General features: G+C 35.8%; 2 protein-coding genes across 2 annotated transcripts; one reads left to right on the top strand and one right to left on the bottom strand.

Annotated features, from left to right (window-relative positions):
• Nucleotides 1–6455: 6455 nt before the first annotated feature.
• Nucleotides 6456–8429, bottom strand: LOC145052692 (uncharacterized). Its single transcript, XM_079000554.1, has 4 exons — nucleotides 7685–8429; nucleotides 7333–7425; nucleotides 7144–7211; nucleotides 6456–6783 (listed from the first exon to the last, which is right to left on the bottom strand). Exons 1-4 carry the CDS (start codon nucleotides 8321–8323, stop codon nucleotides 6621–6623), a joined length of 963 nt encoding a protein of 320 aa, XP_078856680.1. The 5' UTR covers nucleotides 8324–8429; the 3' UTR covers nucleotides 6456–6620.
• A 1292-nt stretch (nucleotides 8430–9721) lies between these two features.
• On the top strand, nucleotides 9722–13269 carry LOC145050666 (uncharacterized). Its single transcript, XM_078998879.1, has 4 exons — nucleotides 9722–11122; nucleotides 11204–11670; nucleotides 11751–12693; nucleotides 12769–13269. The coding sequence occupies exons 1-4, from the start codon at nucleotides 10016–10018 to the stop codon at nucleotides 13096–13098; spliced, it is 2847 nt and encodes a 948-aa protein (XP_078855005.1). The 5' UTR covers nucleotides 9722–10015; the 3' UTR covers nucleotides 13099–13269.
• Nucleotides 13270–21383: the final 8114 nt, after the last annotated feature.

Raw genomic sequence — 21383 nt, forward strand, 5'->3', positions numbered from 1 at the left:
ATGATTTACCAATTTCACCACCCAAAACTAAAATTTTAAAGAATTAAGTTTTATGAAATTCCTAGTTCTTTGAGATTCATTAAACTTTTCAATGACATGTTTAAATCTCTATTATACCCTTCAAGTTTGTGACTGGGATACCGAGGATCACAAACAAGGTGTGAATAACCATGTAAATATGTGTGGTACTCTTGATGTCATTTATCACCTAATCAATGTGCCGTTGAACCATACACACTCTATTGATCTATGACAAACATCGAGCTACCCTTTGCCACCCTTGTTAGTCCAAATTAGTGTGTCGGTTAACCACACACGCTCCACTAACGACTTGGCAAGGTGTAAAGTGCAAATTCATGGAATAGCACCATTTTCACATTTTTCCTAAAGTAACTAAGATTGGGAATTTATAAAAAAAATATTTAGTTACTTCTATAATTAGCATGATACTTTTTAATGAGAATTAATGTCCTATCCTACCTGCTTGGGTAACGACCCACCACTAGTCAAGGGAGCGGTGGGTGAAAGTGGACTCCCATTCAATCGTTATTTTATAGGCAATTTCCTTCCCCCCCCCCCCCCTCTTATAGACTAGCTTTGTGAATAAGACCTACTAACGGTAAGACTGACTGTCTTATATATATATATATATATATATATATATATATATATATATATAAGTACTAAGTTATTAATATTATAATAGTATAAGGGTGGAATTTTAAACTTTTAAAACTCTAGGGTTTAGAATTTAAATATTTCAAAATTAAAATTTTTTAATCAACTTTTATCCAAAATTTGAGGGCAAATTTTGAAACTTTTTAAAACTCTCTTGGATCAATTTTAAAACAATTAAATTAGTCATATAATTAACTATATCACAAAATTGAACTAATCTAATTTCATATAGCAAGATGATTTAAATCAAATTCTACAAATAATTAATTTTTCACAAAAAAAAATCAAATTCTATTAGATGAGGATAATCATTACCTTATCAGAAAAATCAAATTTTATTAATTAAAACAATTTGTGGTAATGATACAAATCCAAATCTGGCCAAAAACTCGAAAAAAAAACTGCAAACAGATGATCCAACTCGTTGAGTTGGCTCGACTCGTCGAGTTCCTTCATAGGACTCGTCGAGTCCAGCAGTCAGAGGCCAAAAATGAGAATTTTCCAACTTTGAAAACAATACAATTTCATTAATATAACAGAAAACAACCAGGCTCTGATACCACTGATGGTTTTGAGCATTATAACAATCATATGGTGCACATAAAACCTTAATGCTTTGGATCTTAGTTTTCTCAATTTGTACATGCAATTTTCATTTTTCCAAATCATGAACCCTAAATAGCATACAATTTAGAGAATTGCAACATAAAACAAGTTAGATGAATACCTCTTTGTTGTAGCTTGTAGAACTTGGTCTTCCAAGAGCTTAGTACCTCAAGTGCGATACATCAAATGAATCACAAACACCAAAAGCAAGAGGAGGCTTATGATAGAGAGGTTAGGAAGCACCAAAATCGACTAGGGTTTCACCTTGGAAGAGATAGGCCAATTTTGGGAAGGCTAGGGGTTCAATTTGTAGTGTGGAATCCTTAGGGTTTCATACAAAAAACCCTAATTTACTTAAACCTGTAAGTATTCCAATGATCCATATGATAGGCCCTTTGGACTAACTCTTCATGGACTCTCACATAGATTTAGCCCATCCCTAATCAACATGGATCATTAGCCCAAACTATAAGTATTACTGATTTACCTAATCAGTCCTTGTAAATTTAATTAGTCTCTTTTGATCATTAAATTAATTCCAAATTAATTATTGATCAATACTAATTAAATAATATGATTTATCAATTAATATATTATTCATATAATATATTAATAAATCACAAATAACCTTTTTCTCAATTATCCATCCTATCAAATTGCTCCGGTGAAGGCAACCCAAAAGGACCATGCTATTATCGGGTTACGTACATATCAATTATAGTTATGGGCTTAGACACCTAATCCAACACTGTTTCCCTAAAGCTTTAAAACTTGTTGTAACAAGGAAGATATCCACACCCCTTATATGGAAATAGTTCGTTCTCCTTCCAAGCTGATGTGGGATCTAGTGTAACCCACCTTTTGTAACATCCCAATCTAGCACATATCACTCCCTTCTACTTGGTAAAAATCCTAAAATTTTATTTCCTTTTAAAAATATTATCAATTCCTCAGTTTGAGTTCTGAAACACCCGAATCCCTCAAACTAAGACTTTGATGCAACCTTGTAACATCCCAAAAACTATGATAACAATTTTCGTTTTAAAAAACCATTAGTTTCATACATCACGTGTCTCAAAGTTAACCACAAAACAAAATGTCAAAACATCATAGTATAAATGATAACAAGTGCGGAATCATGAGGGGGATGTTTTGCCATCACCTCGGGCCCTTCCCTTTCGTACCGAAAGTACATGAAATCATAAACATAAACTATAAGCATAAAGCTTAGTGAGTTTCCTATAGTACCACTTACCAAACATACAACTAGGCTCAACCCTGGGGTATATTCAAACCCAATATATAATTATGGGCCCAACCCTTGGGCCTAGATCTAGGGTTTCTTTTCACCCATCATGTACTCATGGGCCTAACTCTGGGGTTTATTTCATCCCGAGCATACAAATATGCAAGAATCACAAAGACAGGTAGCATCATACATACACAATGCTGTGGGCCAACATTTGTGCTTTCGACCCACAAGCACAACGAGAAGACTTACCTCTAACTAAAGATAATTGAATCACACACACTTGAGCTGTTGCTACCATGGCTCCTCAACTCCATAAGCTTGCAAATGGAAAGAAGACTCTGGATCCACAAGCTTTAAGCTCACCTAACACCAATAATGAACTCCTCATTCTTCTGTAACGCACCAAAATCATTCTGGAGGTCCAAAAGAAACTTTCAAGGGTTCGGGTTTTGAAATGAGGGAATGATGGAGTGAAGGTTGAAGGTAAGAAGGGTCTCAAGGGCTCTTTAAATAGGGTCCAAGCCCTAAAAATTGGGGTTTGGGACCTGCGTGAGTATGTGTTGTGTACTATTGGAGTACACCCTGGGTACTCAAAAGAGCCCCGTCACCCTTTTAATTAGTTACGCATGGTGTACCAACGGGGGTATGCCCTATGTAAGGAGCAAAATGTAACTTTTTTAAACTTTAAGTCGAAATAGAAAATTACCTGGAACACGTATGTTACACAAGTGGTGTGCTCACATGAGTACAACAAAAAGAGAAACAAGCTTTATTAAATAAAAATCAAGAATCTGCATGTTTCATTCATTTATATCTAAAAATTAACCTAAAGCTGTGAAAATTGCTATTGATCATGCAGAGAGAGGTAAAAGCTATGCAAGACGAGCTGAATGAATTTAAAAGAAACAAGGTTTGGAGATTAATTCTGAAACCTCTAAATGCATCTGTAGTTGGTTTGAAATGGACATTTCAGAATAATATGGATAAATAAGGAAACATTATAAGGAACAAAGTACTTCTTGTAGTTACAAGGTATTATCAAGAAAAAGGTATAGACTATGAAGAGAAGTTTGAACATGTTGCAAGATTGGAGCTAGTTGGCATTTTTCTAGCATATGCCACTCACAAGAACTTTGAAGTTTTCCAAATGGATGTGAAATGTACATTTCTTAATGGCGAACTTGAAGAAACCGTTTATGTTGAACAACCACAAGGTTTCGTTAATAAACAATATCCAGATCATTGTTATATTCTTGACAAAGTTGTATATGGACTTAAACAAGCTCCTTGTGCATGGTATGAAACTCTTACTATTTTTCTTAAAACAATCCAAGTTTAAACAAGGTTTTGTAGACCCTACTTAATTTTGTAAGAAAGATGGTGATCATTTTATGATTGTCCAAATTTATGTTGATGATATTAATTTCGTTTCAACAAATCCTAAGTTGACTGCTGAATTCCGAAAATTACTAGAGACTAAATTCGAGATGAGCTCAATGCTTCTGATTAACTTTTTTTTCTTGAATTGAATATTAGACAGAGCAAAGAGGGAATTTTCATAAACAAGGAAGCTTTCACGAAGTCCTTACTTACAAATTTGGCATGAATGAAGAAACAAAGGTGAAAGTTCCAATGGCGTTCAGAACTAAGCTTACTCCTTTGCTTGACAAACCAGCAGCTGACCTTACATTGTATCGACAAATGATTAGGTTCTTTCTTTATTTAACATCTAGTAGACCTAACATAATGTTTATTGCTTGTTATTGTGCGAGATATCAAGCAAATCCACGAGAACCTCACATGACTGTTGTGAAGAATATTTTCAGATATCTTCAAAGAACTGCTTCTCTTTGTTTATGGTGTCTATGTACTACATGGGTCTTTGCGCATGCATTCTCCAATGCAGATTTAGGATGATGTGGCCTCAATTGTAAAAGTACATCAAGCTGCTGTCAATTCTTAGATGGAAAGCTTATAAGTTGAAAATCGAAAAAACAAACAAGTGTAGATAAATATTTTAACTTAATTATTACATTAGGGTTAATTATTGTGTAGTGGTTCGAGGTAGCTTCTATACATCTTAGCTCACTGTGTGGATTTCCTTATTAGTCAGTCGAGTGAGTTCTCATAAACTTACTTATTATATAGACCATATATCATGTGTATGTCGGCTAGAGTCTATCCCCTTGGGGAATCTAGTTGGATTCAAGACCATGATAGACCCTTCGAGGGAAGTGGTCATTGTTTGGATGATCATAACAGACCCTTCGGGGGAAGTGATTAGTCCTAGTTGGTGGTGTTTGAGATAGACCATTTGGAGGAATCAACTAAAGTTGGTACCAACAATATGTGTTAGAATATCAATAATATGTGTTTGTTACCTGATGCTTATATATACTATGTGGAATGCATATGATCTATATGATGAATATGTGTCATGATTTCTTACTAAGTCGTAGGTTTATAGTTGCTACCTTATATCTTTAGTTGCAAGTCCTAGGTTCAAAGGGCAAGGAACTGGTTTGACTAGGAGATTTGGACATTCTTTGGGGGCATGACATCCACTTTATGATTATCTTTTGTTGACTTTGTTTCCAAAACAAGTTTTAGCTTCCGTTTTTTATGATGACTTTGATACATTATGATTGAGGATGTTATGTAGGGAACCTCCCTTTTATTTTTCACACTCCGATTTTATAAAAAAAAATATTTTTGATTTTGGGATGTTACAAATGTAAAAAACTATATTACATTAAATTCTGAAACTATGTATTTCACCACAACATCATCTCTTTTTTTGTTGTTTACGCAATGCTATGAACCACGGAAATCTTTTTGTGTATGGATGTATGTGTGTGTGGATGGATGCATGGATTTATGCTATGTATGTAAATAATAAATGTGGGTTTTTAGGAAAATTGCAACAATGTAATGTGTTTTACAGGTTGAATTGTGATTGGATAATTCGTGTTAGTTGATAAAAAAAACATTGTTGTATAAATTAATAAAAATAAACATTCTTGCAAAATAAGTAGTTTACAAAGTGTCACAATAAGATAACAAATTTTCTATTACCAAATGATCTTCGGCCTAATGTCTCTAATGTAAAGGGTTGAAGGGCTCAAGTCTTGGACCAAATAAATAATGTTGCAGTGATGTGCCAATTCAAACAAAAAAAATTCCTATTACAATATTGCACATTCTAGTATAGTAATAAAAAAAAAAATACTTAGTCTGTGAATGACACTTTATTATATCAAAGATAATATGAAACAACATTAAATAAATTAGATTTTGAACTCTAAGTTACGCCAATAGTACATGAACCAGGGAGGAGACTCTGAGACGAAGGAAATAATAATAATAATAATAATAATAATAATAATAATAATAATAATAATAAATAAATAAATAAATAAATAAATAAATAAATAAATAGTAGAGGAGTAGGATTTAAAAGATGTGCGATTCAACTTTTTTTTTTCTTATTACAACATTGCACATTCTAGTAATAAAAAATACTTGGTCTGAAACAACACTTTATTATATCAAAGATAATATGAAACAACATTAAATAAATTAGATTTTGAACTCTATGTAACGCCAAAAATACATGAACGAGGGCATCTCCAACTCCAAAACAAAGGAAAGAATATGAAAATAATAATAATACCAAGTACTTTTGCATATTTGCCTAAAGAATATTATTGTTCAAAGTTTTGGGGCATTTGCTTTTTTTTTTTTTCTTTTAATCTTTTTTTTTTTTTCTTATTTCTTGTGTTTTAACACAAAAGGAGATCAAAATATATACTGCAATAATGACCCCCAAAACAATCATAACTACAATTTAGTCGTGCCATAGTAATTGGCTAACTGCCAACTAATTCACAACCATCACAATATCAAATTGTAATCCAACTAACAACAACATTGTAACATAATCATTTATGTTTAACTTGCATACATAAAGTACTTGATGTAAGCGTGTCATAACAATTATTCAAACTTATTTTGTATCTTTAGTTGCATTATGTACATAAGTTGTACAAAATACGCAACATGACACATCGAATGCATAACTTATTCAACGCAAAAGTGGCGTCCCTTTCCCACTGTTTTCACGTTGAGGAAAAGATCGTTCGATGAAGAATAACTTAAAAAGTCTAATCAACTCTTTTGGTTGCTCCATGTTGACTGCGTGACCCGTCTCCTTTAAAACTACAAGATCCGCAATTTCACCTAAATGACTGTAAAAATCACAAAATCATTAATTTTTGGTTTTTTCATTTTTGTCAAAAGAATATGGTATATCAATTTTTAAGTTTTAACAGGTTTATTTCGATGGAATGGAATGACAAAGGAATAAAATGTCGAAAGGTCATGAAAAAAGTTTGTTACATTTTATGATCATGTTTGGTTGGCTTATTGGCATGAAGTGAATTTTCATATGAATTTTTTATATGATATGTGAAATAAAAGGTAGAGTTTTAAGTTTGAACATTGTTTGATATATTATCTTATTATAATTATTAAATTTATTATTTACTAAACTATAGATTTAAACATAATTCAAGCTGATTACAACCTAAATAATATTTTGTACTTGCCTTTTTAACCTATAGCCCAAATCCAAAGGGAATATCTGATCTTCTTGCCCCCAAATGATTAGTGTTGTCTGGAATAAGTAATCAAAATTTCAATCATAAAACCATATACTTTTTTCAATGTAAAAGACATAAATACCCTTTATTATAAAAATAATATGAGAAAGTTTGACTAAATGTTATTTGAATTACGTGAGGGATCTTAGGAAGGTCAGCAAACTTTCTATCCTTTTGTACAGCTTCGATACATTCTTTCTTCTCTTCAAAGTATTCAACGTTCATTTCCTGGAAAAAGAATAAACATATACTCATTTTCATACACATTCGCTAGTGAAATTCTAGGGTTACGAGAGTAACGGAATTCAATTCCTTTCCGTACAAAATTGGAATCGGAATTGGAATGGAATGGAATTGAATTCCATTTCCGAAGAAGATAATATCAGGGGTGGAGTTGACCAAAGATAAAATATTCATCTTGAACTCATGAACTCATTCGAACTCCATATATGGTTTATATGTGCTAACATCATCGAAAAAGACTTACTTCGATAAAATCGTTGAGCACGCAATTGGGTGCACAATTCACATTCGGGGGGTCAAAGAAGGTAATCGTCAACAATTCCCTGATTCCTTCAGGCGTTTGAGCAAGCAAAACGTTTGCAGCATCTTTGATGTTTTTAGCACTAAACAAACCCTCTTCCAAATCTATCTCCGAATCCAAACAAACCCCAGCACCGAGAATCACCACCCTCTCAAACGCCTCCGGGAACTTCGCCGCCATGCTATACGCAACAAACCCACCGTAGCTAAGCCCCACCATGTTAATTTTCCCCATCACTCCCAACGCTTCCATCGTCATCATCACGCACTCCGCCTGGAAGTGCTCCGTCCGATCAAGTCGCGACGTGTAGGAGTCGCCGTAAAAGGGCAAATCGGGAACGTAGACGTTGAACAGGGGAGTGACGCTGGAGATTATTCGAGTCCACTGCCATTTCGCGTTGGCTCCAATACCATGAATCAGGAGCAAATTAGGTTTGGTGAGTTTGTACTTTTTTGGTACCCAGCAGTGGATGGTGGTGTCGCCGTCGTGGAGAGTGGTGATTGTAGATTTTAGGCCGGCTGAGCTAAATGATCGTGTCATACAACACTCTCCGCACACAGCGAAGTTACAACAATTCCCCATTGGAAAAGTTGATTAATTTACATTCAGGTAGTCAATCAAAAATTGCATACGGAATTTGTGATCTATATCCGTCAAAAAGGAGAAGGTTCCTCCTACTTTCGGAGGGGCCATTGATGATGACAGAGGAATTGGGTGGTTAAAACCTGGAACTCGTGAATTAAAAGATACACAACACAAAAATGCAGATTTTTCGGAATTCAGGTCCACATAGAGAGTGAAAAATGATATTTCACGTTTCTATATAGATACCAAATGTTGGACTCATGTTTTATATTTAAAAGAGGATGAAGCTTTGTAATTCTATTTTATTAGCATGAGTTTCATTGCACGTAAAATTTAATAAAACTTGTTTGTGATATAAAGGTGTGCTTGTAAAAGAGAAAAATAGATATTATATTTTGTTGTTTTTATTTGTATAAAAGTGATTTGTATTTGGTAAAACACTAAATCTATATGTAAGTTTTAAGAGTTTTTATTGCTACAAGTTTTAAGCAAATTATAATTTTTATAACAAATGAATATAATAATGATTAAATAAATAAATAAATATAATAATTGAAAATTCAATAAGTGATAAAAATACAATAACAATAGATTGTGTTACAAGTGAATATTTAAAATATAATAGAAATCTAGTGTAGCGAATATTTTGTAGAGAATTGTCAAATGTGACAAGTTGGTGAACTTGTGTTTGATTTGAGAGTTGACCAATTAAGTAACTACGATCAAGTTTGTATAGCTTATTGGGAGGATGGAACAAAAGTGTCGGTTTCCTTAAAGCTATTTAGTTGCGTCGTGCTCACTAGGGCAGCACGTTACACCTCCAACACAGATGTACATTTTTAGGGTTGTATCAACTTTTTCTTCTCAGTCATCTTCGCTCTTTTTTCTCCAAAAAGATTCCAGTCCTTTTACCCTACTAAAATCGATTCTCCTCTCTTAATCTCATGGAAACTTGAAGCTTGAAGTTATTAGATGAAGTCTTGTATAAATCCTTTTCATCTGCTTGCTTGGAAGTTAACTTTCCCTAATTTCCCTCCAAATTCGTTCTAGAGTATATGTGTTTGTGCAAATCCGAAATCTATATTCCATTTATGACCTTCATATAAGTTTATGTTGCAATTCCTTTCATAAATCCATCTCCAAGATCCAATTAACAAATACTTGTGGGATTTGTTGAGTTTGGATGATGATTGATGGGTTTTTAAACCCTAGATCTTCGAATCAGAATTCTATGTTCCTTATATTAATATGAACTTGATTTTTGTTTAGAATAGGTATTCAACTTTAAATCAATGATCCATTTGTCACCTCATGAGTCATGGTGAGGTTTCATGGTGCTTTGTTCAAGCTCTAGTTTCGATGGTGTTGTTACAAGTATTCTAAATAGGGTTTATAGAAGGGAATTTCACAAAAAAGTCCCAAACTTTTGGGAAAAGTTACACTTTTGTCCCAACATTTTTTTTTTGAACAAAAAAACCCAGGGAACCGGGTAAATTGAACATTTCGGCCCTATTTTACCGGTGAGCTTCATTTAGCCGGTTAAATTGGCTTATGTGGCAAGGACTTGTTTACGTGGGTTTAATCGATCTCATTTACACACATACATACACAGTACAACTTACCTCTCTCGTTTCACTTTCTACCTCCCCTCATTAAACTAGGGTTTTTTACCCCCGTGCAGTTGAAATCATGGATGACATCCATGATTTTGATACAATAGATGTGGAGCTGGATGCGTACTTTAAAAAGAAACAAGCTTCCCGATGCAAAGACGAATTTCTCAATATTCTATGTGAAGAAGACGATTACGAGGCAGTAGATGATGCTCAAACTGAAAATGATGCTCAAACTGGAAACGATACTCAAACTGGAATCACTAAAGAAGAATCAGATGAAGATTATCTGGAAGGTAGTAACGAGGAAGGTAGTGATGAGGAATTTGAGTATTCCACCCACAATCCAAAGGTGAAATGGAACAAAATGAGACCAATGCTTGGTGAAAGGTATGAATCCCTACATGAACTGAAACTGTGTTTGACGAACTATGCTGTTAGTAAGGGTTTTCAAATCCGTTTCAAAAAATGCGATAGTGTTAGACTAGTGGCAATATGTGGAAGTGATCCAGAGAAGTGTCCATTTGTGGTTAGGGCTTCTTGGATGACTACTGAAAGGTCTTTCCAAGTCAAAAAGATGATAGACATTCATAAATGTGTTAGGAATTTTAACAATTCAAGGCTTATGGATCCTACCTGGTTAGCTAGGAAATTTGTGAAGGAGTTGATTAGGAAACCTAATTTAAAATGCAAAGAGATGCAGGTAATTATACAAAGTAAATTTCATTGCAAAATTTCATGGTCAAAGTGTTATAGATCAAGGATGAGGGCACTGTCATTAATTCATGGAAATTTGAATGACCACTACGCAAGAGTTTGGGATTATGGGCATGAGCTACTGAGGTCCAATCCAGACAGCACAGTTAGGATTACAGTTAATGTAAACCCTGATACTACCACAACATTTCATAGATTCTACATTTGCTTTAAAGCAATAAGAGAGGGGTGGAAAAGGGCATGTCGTAGGGTAATAGGATTGGATGGTTCTTTTTTGAAGGGACAGTGTAAGGGTGAATTGTTAACTGCAATAGGTAGGGATGCCAATAATCAGGTGTATCCTATAGCTTGGGCAGTTGTTGATGTAGAGAACAAGAACAACTGGAAATGGTTCCTGGATTTAGTTAATGATGATCTTGGATTGCAGGGTGGAAAGGGTGTGTGTGTAATCAGTGACCAACATAAGGTAAAGTAACTATCTCTTTATTTTTCATTATTTACAATAATGTATGGTGTTGCTAATTAACTTTTTTTTTTCATGTTATAGGGTCTTGTTGAAGCTAGTAAGGATATTCTACCATATGTTGAGCACAGGCAATGTGCAAGGCATATCTATGCCAATTTCAGAAAAGTTTATAGTGGAGTGCAGTTCAGAAACATGTTTTGGGCAGCTGCAAAATCTACCACAGAAGGAGATTTCAAGTTTAATATGGAAAGAATTAGGGCAATAAGTTATGCTGCTTATGATCATCTCATGGCAAGGGAACCAACTTCATGGTGCAGAGCTTATTTCTCTACTGGCTTGGCTTGTGAGGCTGTAGAGAATGGGATTGCTGAGTGTTTCAATGCAATCATTGTAGACGCAAGAAAGAAACCTTTGCTGACTATGCTTGAAGAGATTAGGCTTTACATGATGGAAAGGGCTTTCAATCTGAAACAAGAAGCTGAAAACTGGGTTGGTGAAGTTTGTCCTTCCGTGGTAACAAAGATGGAAGAATTTGGAGAAGACATTAAGTAAGTATTCTCAATTGTTTTGTTTTTACATGTTCTATCTTATGTGTTTGCATCTTATGTTCTATCTTATATGTTTGCAGAAGTTGGCATGCAGTTCCAAGTGGAGTGAATGAATATGAAGTAAGGAATGGGTTTCAGAACTATGGAGTTAACTTGAAGGAAAAAATATGTGCTTGTAGATTATGGGAACTTTCAGGAATACCTTGTGTGCATGCACAAGTGGCAATATTGTACACCAATCAAGATCCAGTTAACTTTATAAGTAGTTGGTTCAGCAAGAATAATTACAAGGCAACTTATGATCAGAATATACACCCAGTTAATGGAAGTATCTTATGGGAAGAAACAAGCTACACTAAGCCCCTTCCACCCATTGAAAGGAGGATGCCAGGAAGGCCTAGTGTTAAAAGAAGAAGACATGTTTCAGAAAATCAAGACAAGTACTCTCAAGTGTCAAGCAAGGGTAGAACTGTCCAGTGTAAAAATTGTCTACAAAGGGGACACAATAAAACATCATGCAAGAATCCTACAGTGGTTCCAGAACCTCAACCAAAGAAAAAAATGGGCAGGCCTAGGTTGGAACCTGATTTGGTTAATTGGTCAGGAACTAAAACAGGATCTAGAGGTGGTGGAAGGGCTGGTGGAAGGGCTGGTGGAAGGGTTGGTGGAGGAAGGAGTAGAGGTGGTGGTAGGGGCTCTAGTGGAAGAGGCAATAGAGGTGGTGCCATTCCAAATGTTGAGAGTGAAGGAGTCCAAACAGAATATGGGAAGGGTACTTCTGAGTTTCCTAAATGTGAGCCTGAAGATGTTGCCATTCCAAATGTTGAGAGTGAAAATGATGCAAGTCCAGATTTACAAGAAATTAGCTTAACAATTGACAACCTAAGGAAATCTTTATACACTACAGAAGAGATCATGGACTGTCTTGGACTCACTGAAGCAGAATTACAAGAAATTGAAGGTCTTGGAGTGAGTGAAGCAGAAGTACAACAAATTGAAGATGTGGATGTTGCTATGTCACAAGTATGCTTTCTTTCTCATTATTCATTTTGTGATGTTAAATCTTGCTAATTGGTCTTTTTGTTATGCTTGTTACAGGATGTTGGAATTGCTAGCCAAATAACAGTTGAAGAACTCCCTACAAATCATGTACTTGGAGATGAGGAAAGGATGAATGGGGAGGATGGCATAGATGAGCCAGGGATGGGTGAGGTAATGACGAATGAGGAAAGGATGGATGGAGAGAGAGAAATACCTAGCACACAACAATTGAATCAAGTCAGAAAGAGGACTACAAAGAAGAGCAAAGTGAATCAAGTCAGGAGGAGGAAGCCTTCGGAAAGGATAACAGAGATCCAGTTGCAAAAGGTGGTAGCTGTCAAGAATGGAAAGGGGATGAGTTCATCCAACCCCCTTGGTCTAGATTAGGGTGTTTCTGATCCCTACTTTTGTTAAGAACATGTATAAAACTTTTGGGTTTGGGAAAATGTTGATAGCCCCTTTTGTTGATAGCCCTTTTTGTTGATAGCCCCTTTTGTTTACATCCATATAAACTATAGGCTTTGGGCCCCTTGATCATGTTTTTGGGCATTTACACAACTTGCCATACAACTTGTTTGGCTTTGGTTAATATTACTACATGTTCTATGATTAACAATGTTTATGTTCCCTTTGGTTATATTGATTCCTTGTTTTATAGATTCCAGTCATGCATACATTACTTGTGCTTACAATGTTTGCTTATATGGATACTAGTTATGCATGATTCCGGTCATGCATGATTCCGGTCATGCTTGATTCCGGTCCTCTTATGTTAAACTTGTTCTGGCTTTGGTTAATATTACTACATGTTCTATTTTATTTTCCCCTTCTTTTAATTGCCTCCATAATCCTCTTATGTTAAAATTGATGTAAGGGTAAAATTGTCATTTCAGACACTAAACCTTCAAAATCTTCCCATGAATGTGGCCATCCATTCTTGAAAGCCATACCTGTCAAGGTTGAAAGCCATATCTAGTTATGCATGATTCCGGTCATGCATGATTGACTCCATTATGTATTGATTCGTTTGTGTATGAAGTCCATTATTAACTTATTACAGTCATACTTTGATTCCATTCATTGATTACAATCAATACATTTAAAGTTCATACATAAACTAGATACTTCATTCATAATCATATGAGTAACAAGATACTACATTCATAGTAAACTAACAACCCTTAGTCATAACCAAAACAAACACAACCAAAATACATTAAAACAACTTTCTATCCTACCAATCCATCAACATAACCAACAAAAACACAAAAAAAACCACAGAGACATAAAGCAATGATTTCCATCTTCCTCCTTCCACTGCTTGTTGTGCAATTGGTTGTTGTGCCATTGGTTGTTCCACAACGTCTCCAAAAAAGTTCCCAGCTGGTTGTTCTTGCCCAAACTCCCCAAATATTCGATGGTTCTCCAAATCGACATTGTTGTGTAATACTAATAACAGATCTGCATACCACTGGCTTGGTAGAGGAGGATCCACCCAACGAAAGTACTTGCAATCTTTGAGTCCATTCTGGTAATTTGGGCATCCTATAAACCTTCTTCCTGGGTTTAATGGAGTCCATGAAGTCCATCTTCCTACAGGATCACCACAGTAGCACCTCTTTCTGAGACGATTCATTGAAGATGAAGAAGACGAAGAAGACATTTGTCTTGGTCCTCCACTGCTCCTGCTTCAATCGTTGTCTGCTAGGGCACGAATGAAGTTTTCCACTATATTTAGAGTTTAATACAAGGCCATTAAATGACTCACCAACCACCTCAGCAAGTCCTTGCCACATAAGCCAATTTAACCGGCTAAATGAAGGTCACCGGTAAAATAGGGCCGAAATGTTCAATTTACCCGGTTTCCTGGGTTTTTTTGTTCAAAAAAAAATGTTGGGACAAAAGTGTAACTTTTCCCAAAAGTTTGGGACTTTTTTGAAGATTTCCCTTTATAGAATCCAATTTCATGTTCCAAGCATTTATTTGAGCTTGAGTTTATAATTAGATTATGTATTTACATTAAAAATATTTTATTCATTTGTAATTTATGTATGGAGTTTTGGATGAATCTATGGCTTCTCTATTATAGTTTGAGGATTTCCCAAACTATTGATGTTCATAGATCTAAATTCAAGCTCCATTTGATGTTATGATGACATCTTATGTTCGAATATGTATTTCGTCATCGTTTGATATCTAGAGTTGGATTTCTTGCAAGTATTGTCATAATTAGTGTTCTAATGATTTGTAGAGTTCATAAGAGTGTTGGAACTTGGTATTAAGCCATGTTTCAAGCTTAAGTTTTTGGATAAAAAATTTCCTACATGGAATGGTTTTTCCATGTAAATTTATATGTTTAAAATCAAGTCTATTAGTCATTTGAAGCAATTCTTTCATCTTTGGAGTCTAAGTGTTCATTTAATCTTCAAAACATATTTTTATAAGATTTTGATTATTTGAGTTTAATCCAAGGCAATGAGACATTTGTGGGATTCTATCTTATGTCAATTGGAGTGTTATAACATATATTTGAAGCTTCTTGAGTCAATTGGTTGTATTTGAAGTTCTTTTGCAAAGTAGGTTAGCCAAATGAGAAAAAAAAACTTGTCATTTAGCACAGGAAGCGCGACATACCCATGGAATGGGTGCAACACGTCTAACATTATATATCGTTTTTTGTGCTTTGTGTTTTGCTTGTGTCACGAGTTTGGATCATTCATTTGGTCTCCTTGGTTCTTATCGATTATATTAGGACACTTAAGATGCGTTGTGAGCTAAGGATAATGAGTGGACCCATGAAATGGTATATTAGTCTTTTGACATCTTCTGATGATTACATTAGGTGTTGGTTGAGAGGTACAAATTTTGAATATGTGTGTTTCAAGAGTAGAAGAGTGCGATATTACTAGTCGGCGATAGAGTTTTGACAAAAAAACCAAGCCATCCCTCATAACATCGCACAACATTAGAATCACCAAACACAAAGAAAATGACACCCTTTCTCTTCATGTACATCATAATAAAATTCCAGATATCCTACCTCTTATGTCTTGTGGAGTGTAAACACTCACATTAACAAATCTAAGTCTACATATGACTCATTCGCCCTCTATAGTGATAGAACGATCCATACAAAGGATATTATATTTTATGAAGATTATCGAATCCCATATCGAAATAATACCTCATGAAGACCTTTATCATCACTACATGCAAAATCAAACTCAATATTCTCACTTTAGATAAATCCTACCTCGACATCTGAGTTTCTTGAATGCCTAATAAACAAAGTGTCACTCGTCTCCTTTTCTTTAAAGTACCCAAACCACATATATTAAGAGACGCAATCTTCATTATTTACACGTCTTCACACCAATACTACTAATTATTTTCAATAAATCATCTTGACACACTTCAATTTCATATCCATAGATGGATTCAATATATCTTTTCATTTCTCCAATCAATGAAAACCCCACTTTACTCGCTTTCTTTTTCAAGAACTTTTATAATTTTTTCGGTGCGGACGTATTAGAAAAAGAAGTTGAAACACCTTTCTCGATAGGACCCTTGGACCAAAGTGACTTTGTATTTGAATTTTATGGTGACTGATCGAAACCCATCAAAAGGCGAGGGTTTACAAGCCGTTTCAAATAAACATCATTTCTTGTGAAATAACTCGCCAGTTTACAGATATATTGTTGGAATAGTGTCTAAGGCTGCAACTATATTAGACAAGTATTTGACCCGGTTGTGCATGGTCCTTTTGGGTTGCCTTCACCATAGCAACTTGATAGGATGATTTATTAAGAGAGAGTAAATATTATTAGTATATTATGAGAATAATATAAAGAATAATATATTGTTATTTGATTAATATAAGTCATAGAATTAATTGGAATTAATTTGGTGACTTAAAGAGATTAATTAAATAAGTGGGTATAAACTGTCAATTGTTTGATAGTTAAACTTTAGATTGTAAATCCATACAGATATGTATTGGACGGATTCTAGAAGCTTGGGATAGCTTCAAATCGTCCAAGGGGTTATCTAAGGAATGGATTTGGATAGCTTTAAGAGAAGATTATCCAATTAGGGTTTAGGTTGTAACCCTTAAGGAGTCTACAAGTATAAATAGACTCTATGGCATAAGGAAATCGGCACTTGATCTAAAGTAGAGAAGCCCTGGCCGAATTCCTCCCCTCTCCTCTCTCCCAAATCATCCTCCTTGCTATTTGGTGTTTATAAGCCATTAGAGGAGTGACAATTGTGACTCTAAAAGCTCCAAGACAACAAGATCAACAAGGAATTCAAAGGTATGATTCTAGATCTGTTTTAACATTGTTCTTATTCCTAAATAGTCATTAGAAGTCTTGGATTCAAAGCATGTTTAATTAGAAAGCCTAGATCCAAGCATTAGGGTTTTGCATGCGCACATAGGAAAGTTCTTATGGCTAAAACTCATTAGTGGTATCAGAGCCTAGCTTGGTTTTCATTAAATTGTTGCTTATTTGTTTGAAACTTAACTTCAAAATTCGTTTTTTGTGTTTCTGAGTCATGGACTCGGCGAGTTCCATAGTGGACTCGGCGAGTTGGCCTAACTCGGCGAGTCACGTGGTGCACTCGGCGAGTCCAAGCGTCAGGAATGGCCAGATTCGGGATTTCTTCATGATTATCTTATGGAAACTTACCTTAATCATATTAGATCAACCCTAATCCGATTTTTTGATATATATGACTATAATCTTGATCTAATTAAAGATATTTATCAACTAATAAAATATTTAATTTCCTTATATGATAATTAATTAATTATTTTGATTATTTTGGTAATTATCTTGTAAGAAATCTTGAATAAATCAAATATAGATAATTAGGAAACTAATTCTTAATTAAAATTATTTGTTATTTGATCCTCCATGTTTTAAATGTTTAAAACTTGTCCTCAAGTTTTGAAATTTATATTTTGTGATTAAAAGTTTTATTTAGACAATTTAAATTTCAAACCCTAGATTTTAAAAAGTTAAAAATACAACCCTATACTAATATAATATTACAAGATTAATATATATATATATATATATATATATATATATATATATATATATATATATATATATATATATAACTAAAATGCTAGTCTTACCGTTAGTAGGCCTCATTCACGAAGCCGATCTATAAGGTGGGTATAAGGTTGCGGCCTATAAAATGGCGCTTAATGGGTGTACACTCACACCCACCGCTTGCTTGATCGGTGGAGGGTCGTTAGCCGAACGGGTAGGATAGGGCAACCTCATCCTCTCATTAAAAGTATAATAAGTAATGCAAAGTAACTACACATATTTTAAAATTTCCCAATCTTAGTTACTTTAGGAAAAGTGAATTGATGCAATCCCATGAAATTACACTTTGCACCCTTGCTAAGAAGTTAGTGGAGCGTGTGTGGTTTACCGGCACACTAATTGGTTCTAAGCAAAGGTGGCAAAGGGTGATTCATTGTTTATCATAGTTCGATGGAGCGTGTGTGGTTTACCGGCACATCGAATAGGTGATCGTTACAATGAAGGCACCATGTGAATTTGCGTGGTAATTCACACCCGCTTTATGATCCTCGGTATCCCAGTCACAAACTAGAGAGGCATATCGAGATTTAAACATGCCATTGAATAGTTTTCAATGAATCTCATCCGAACCTAGGAATTCTCAATACATTTAGGACTAATAGTTAGGTTTTATGGTGGAGAATTAGTGAATCGCCATTCACTTACTTTCAATTTATTTGCATGTTAGATTACGGCATCCCTTTTCTAATATTTAAATGTTGTTGTTGGATCCTAGCCCTAATTTTTCTTATTGGTTGATAATTAGGGATTCATATTCTAATCTATCTTTGTCTTTTTTTTTTTTTTTCTAATTGTAGATGTCGAACGCAAACAACGCTGCTGCTAGTTCTTTCACTTTGATGAGCCTTTGCCGAAAGGTCACCTTCGATGGAACGAACTTTAGCGAATGGATAAGATACATTCGCACCATTGCTCGCTATGAGGATAAGGAGTATGTCCTCGATGAGAAGCTCGAGAAAATCAACACTGAAATCGCTACTCCGACTGAAATTACCGCTTTTGAAACTCATGAGCGAGATGCAACGAAGTTACATTGCATCATGATAGCCACCATGAACTCCGAATTCCAAAAGTCCTACGAGGACATGTACCCTTACGAGATGCATCAAGACTTATTGGAGAGATACCACCAAAACGCGAGACAATAGCGTTATGAGATTTTCACTAACATGATTTCGTCTAAGATGGGTCATGGAGAGTCTCTTACCGTGCACCTGCAAAAGATGCAAAGGTATGTCGACCGCCTTCGCAAATTAAATGTTGACTTTGGGGAAGACTTGGCGATCGACATGGTGCTTCACTCTTTACCTCTGATGTACAATCAATTTAGGATGACCTACCACATGAACAAAGAAGAGGTCACCCTAAGCAAACTCCAAGGTCTCTTGAGGGTCGCTGAGAGAAACTTCAAAGACAAGTCTATTGCACTAACTCCCAATCCACCCGCTGCTCCTGTCTTGGCTATTGGTCAAGGAAAGGGAAAGAAGAGGAAGGCTTCGTCTAAGAACTATCGCAAGGTTAAAGTCCGAGATGGTGCCTCTTCTAGTGGGACCAAAGTTGATCCCGCTAAGCCCTGCCCTAACCCTAAGGAGGCAGAGTGCCACCATTGCTACAAGATAGGACATTGGAAGAGAAGCTGCCCAGAGTACCTGCACGCCATCAAGGAAGGAAAGATCAAGCCATCTTTCGCAGGTATATATACAATTAAATCTAACGATTCTAATCATGTTATTTCTTGGGTTCTTGATACCGGTTGTGGTTACCACATTTGTTCTAATGTGCAGGGACTAAGAAGAAGTAAGGATGTGGAGCAAGGAAGGATCAATCTAATCATGGGGAATAGAAGATCGTCGCCTGTGACCAAGATTGGAATGTATTCTTTAGTGCTTAGGAATAATTTATGTTTAGATTTGAACAATTGTTGCTATTCGCCAGAAATGGCTAGAAACAACATTTCATTTCATGGTTTATATAGACAAGGTTTTAGATTTTCTTTTAATAATGAGAATGGTTCTATTTTGGCTTATCTAAATGGTGTCTTTTACTTTGAAGCTATACCATGTAATGGAATTTATGAAATTGTTATGATTGTTGATAACTTAGGGAATGATGTTTTAAATATAGATTCTTCCACTAGTATGGATAAAGCATCCTTGTGGCATTGTCGTCTTGGACATGTCAACAAGAAACGCATAGCCCAACTCCAAAAGGATGGAGTGTTGGAGTCATTCGACCTTAGGGAAGATGACACGTGCGAGTCTTGTTTACTTGGAAAGATGACTAAATCACCCTTCACGAGTACGTGTGAAAGGGGTGAGGGTCTATTGGACCTAATACATACTGATGTATGTGGACCATTTAGATCAACCATGAAGGATAGGAACCGCTTCTACGTGACTTTTACCGATGATTATAGTAGATATGGGTATATCTATTTAATCAAGCAAAAGTCAGAAACCTTTGAAAAGTTCAAAGAGTTGAAGAATGAAGTGGAGAATCAATTGGGCAGGAAAATCAACATGCTTCGATCCGATCGAGGAGGAGAGTACCTAAGTCTTGAATTCCACGATTATCTCAAGGAGTGTGGAATAGTTTCACAATTGACGCCTCCTAGGACACCGCAGTTGAATGGTGTGGCAGAAAGGCGTAATCGAACCCTATTGGATATGGTTCGCTCTATGATGAGTCGTGCTTCACTACCTATCTCTTTTTGGGGGTATGCCTTAGAGACTGCCGCCCATATCCTTAACCGAGTCCCTACTAAGAAGGTTGCCAAAACACCTCACGAGATGTGGACGGGGAAAGCTCCTTCGTTGGCACATATCAAGGTTTGGGGTTGCGAGGCTTTCGTATGACGAGATACTCACGACAAGCTCGAACCTCGAAGTGAGCGATGTATTTTCATCGGCTACCCGTAGAAATCCTTTGGATATCTCTTCTATAGACCGAAGGACAATGTTGTCTTTGTTGCGAGGAGAGGAGTTTTCCGAGAACGAGAACTCATAAGCCAAGGAGACAGTGGGAGGCAAATCGATCTTGAAGAGATTCAAGAGTCGATAGATGAAGGAACCTCTATCGCTGGCACTCAACCCGAGGAGGAAACTCCGGTTGAACCGATTGATGAGTCCTTACCTCTTAGACGTTCCGATAGAGTTAGTGTTCTACCCCAGTTTAATGGTTTTCATATTACTACCGAAGGGGACACGTATATTAGTGACGGTACACTAATAAACCTTGATGAACCTAATAGCTATAAGGAAGCCATGGCAGGCCCGGAGTCTGCAAAATGGAAAGAGGCAATGGATAGCGAGATCGAACCCATGCACGATAACCAAGTTTGGAATTTGGTTGATAATCTGCCCGGACGTAAGACCGTTGGGTGCAAATGGATCTTCAAGAAGAAGACCGACGTGAATGGAAACGTACACACATATAAAGCGCGACTGGTTGCGAAGGGCTTTACTCAAACTCCCGGAGTTGAATATGATGAGACCTTCTCACCAGTTGTGAAGATAAAATCTATTAGAGTGATGCTAGCGATTGCCGCAT

This window comes from Lactuca serriola, chromosome 5 (assembly GCF_051521515.1).
Source record: "Lactuca serriola cultivar US96UC23 chromosome 5, Lser_US96UC23_V15, whole genome shotgun sequence".
In the NCBI taxonomy this organism is placed as follows: Eukaryota; Viridiplantae; Streptophyta; class Magnoliopsida; order Asterales; family Asteraceae; genus Lactuca; species Lactuca serriola.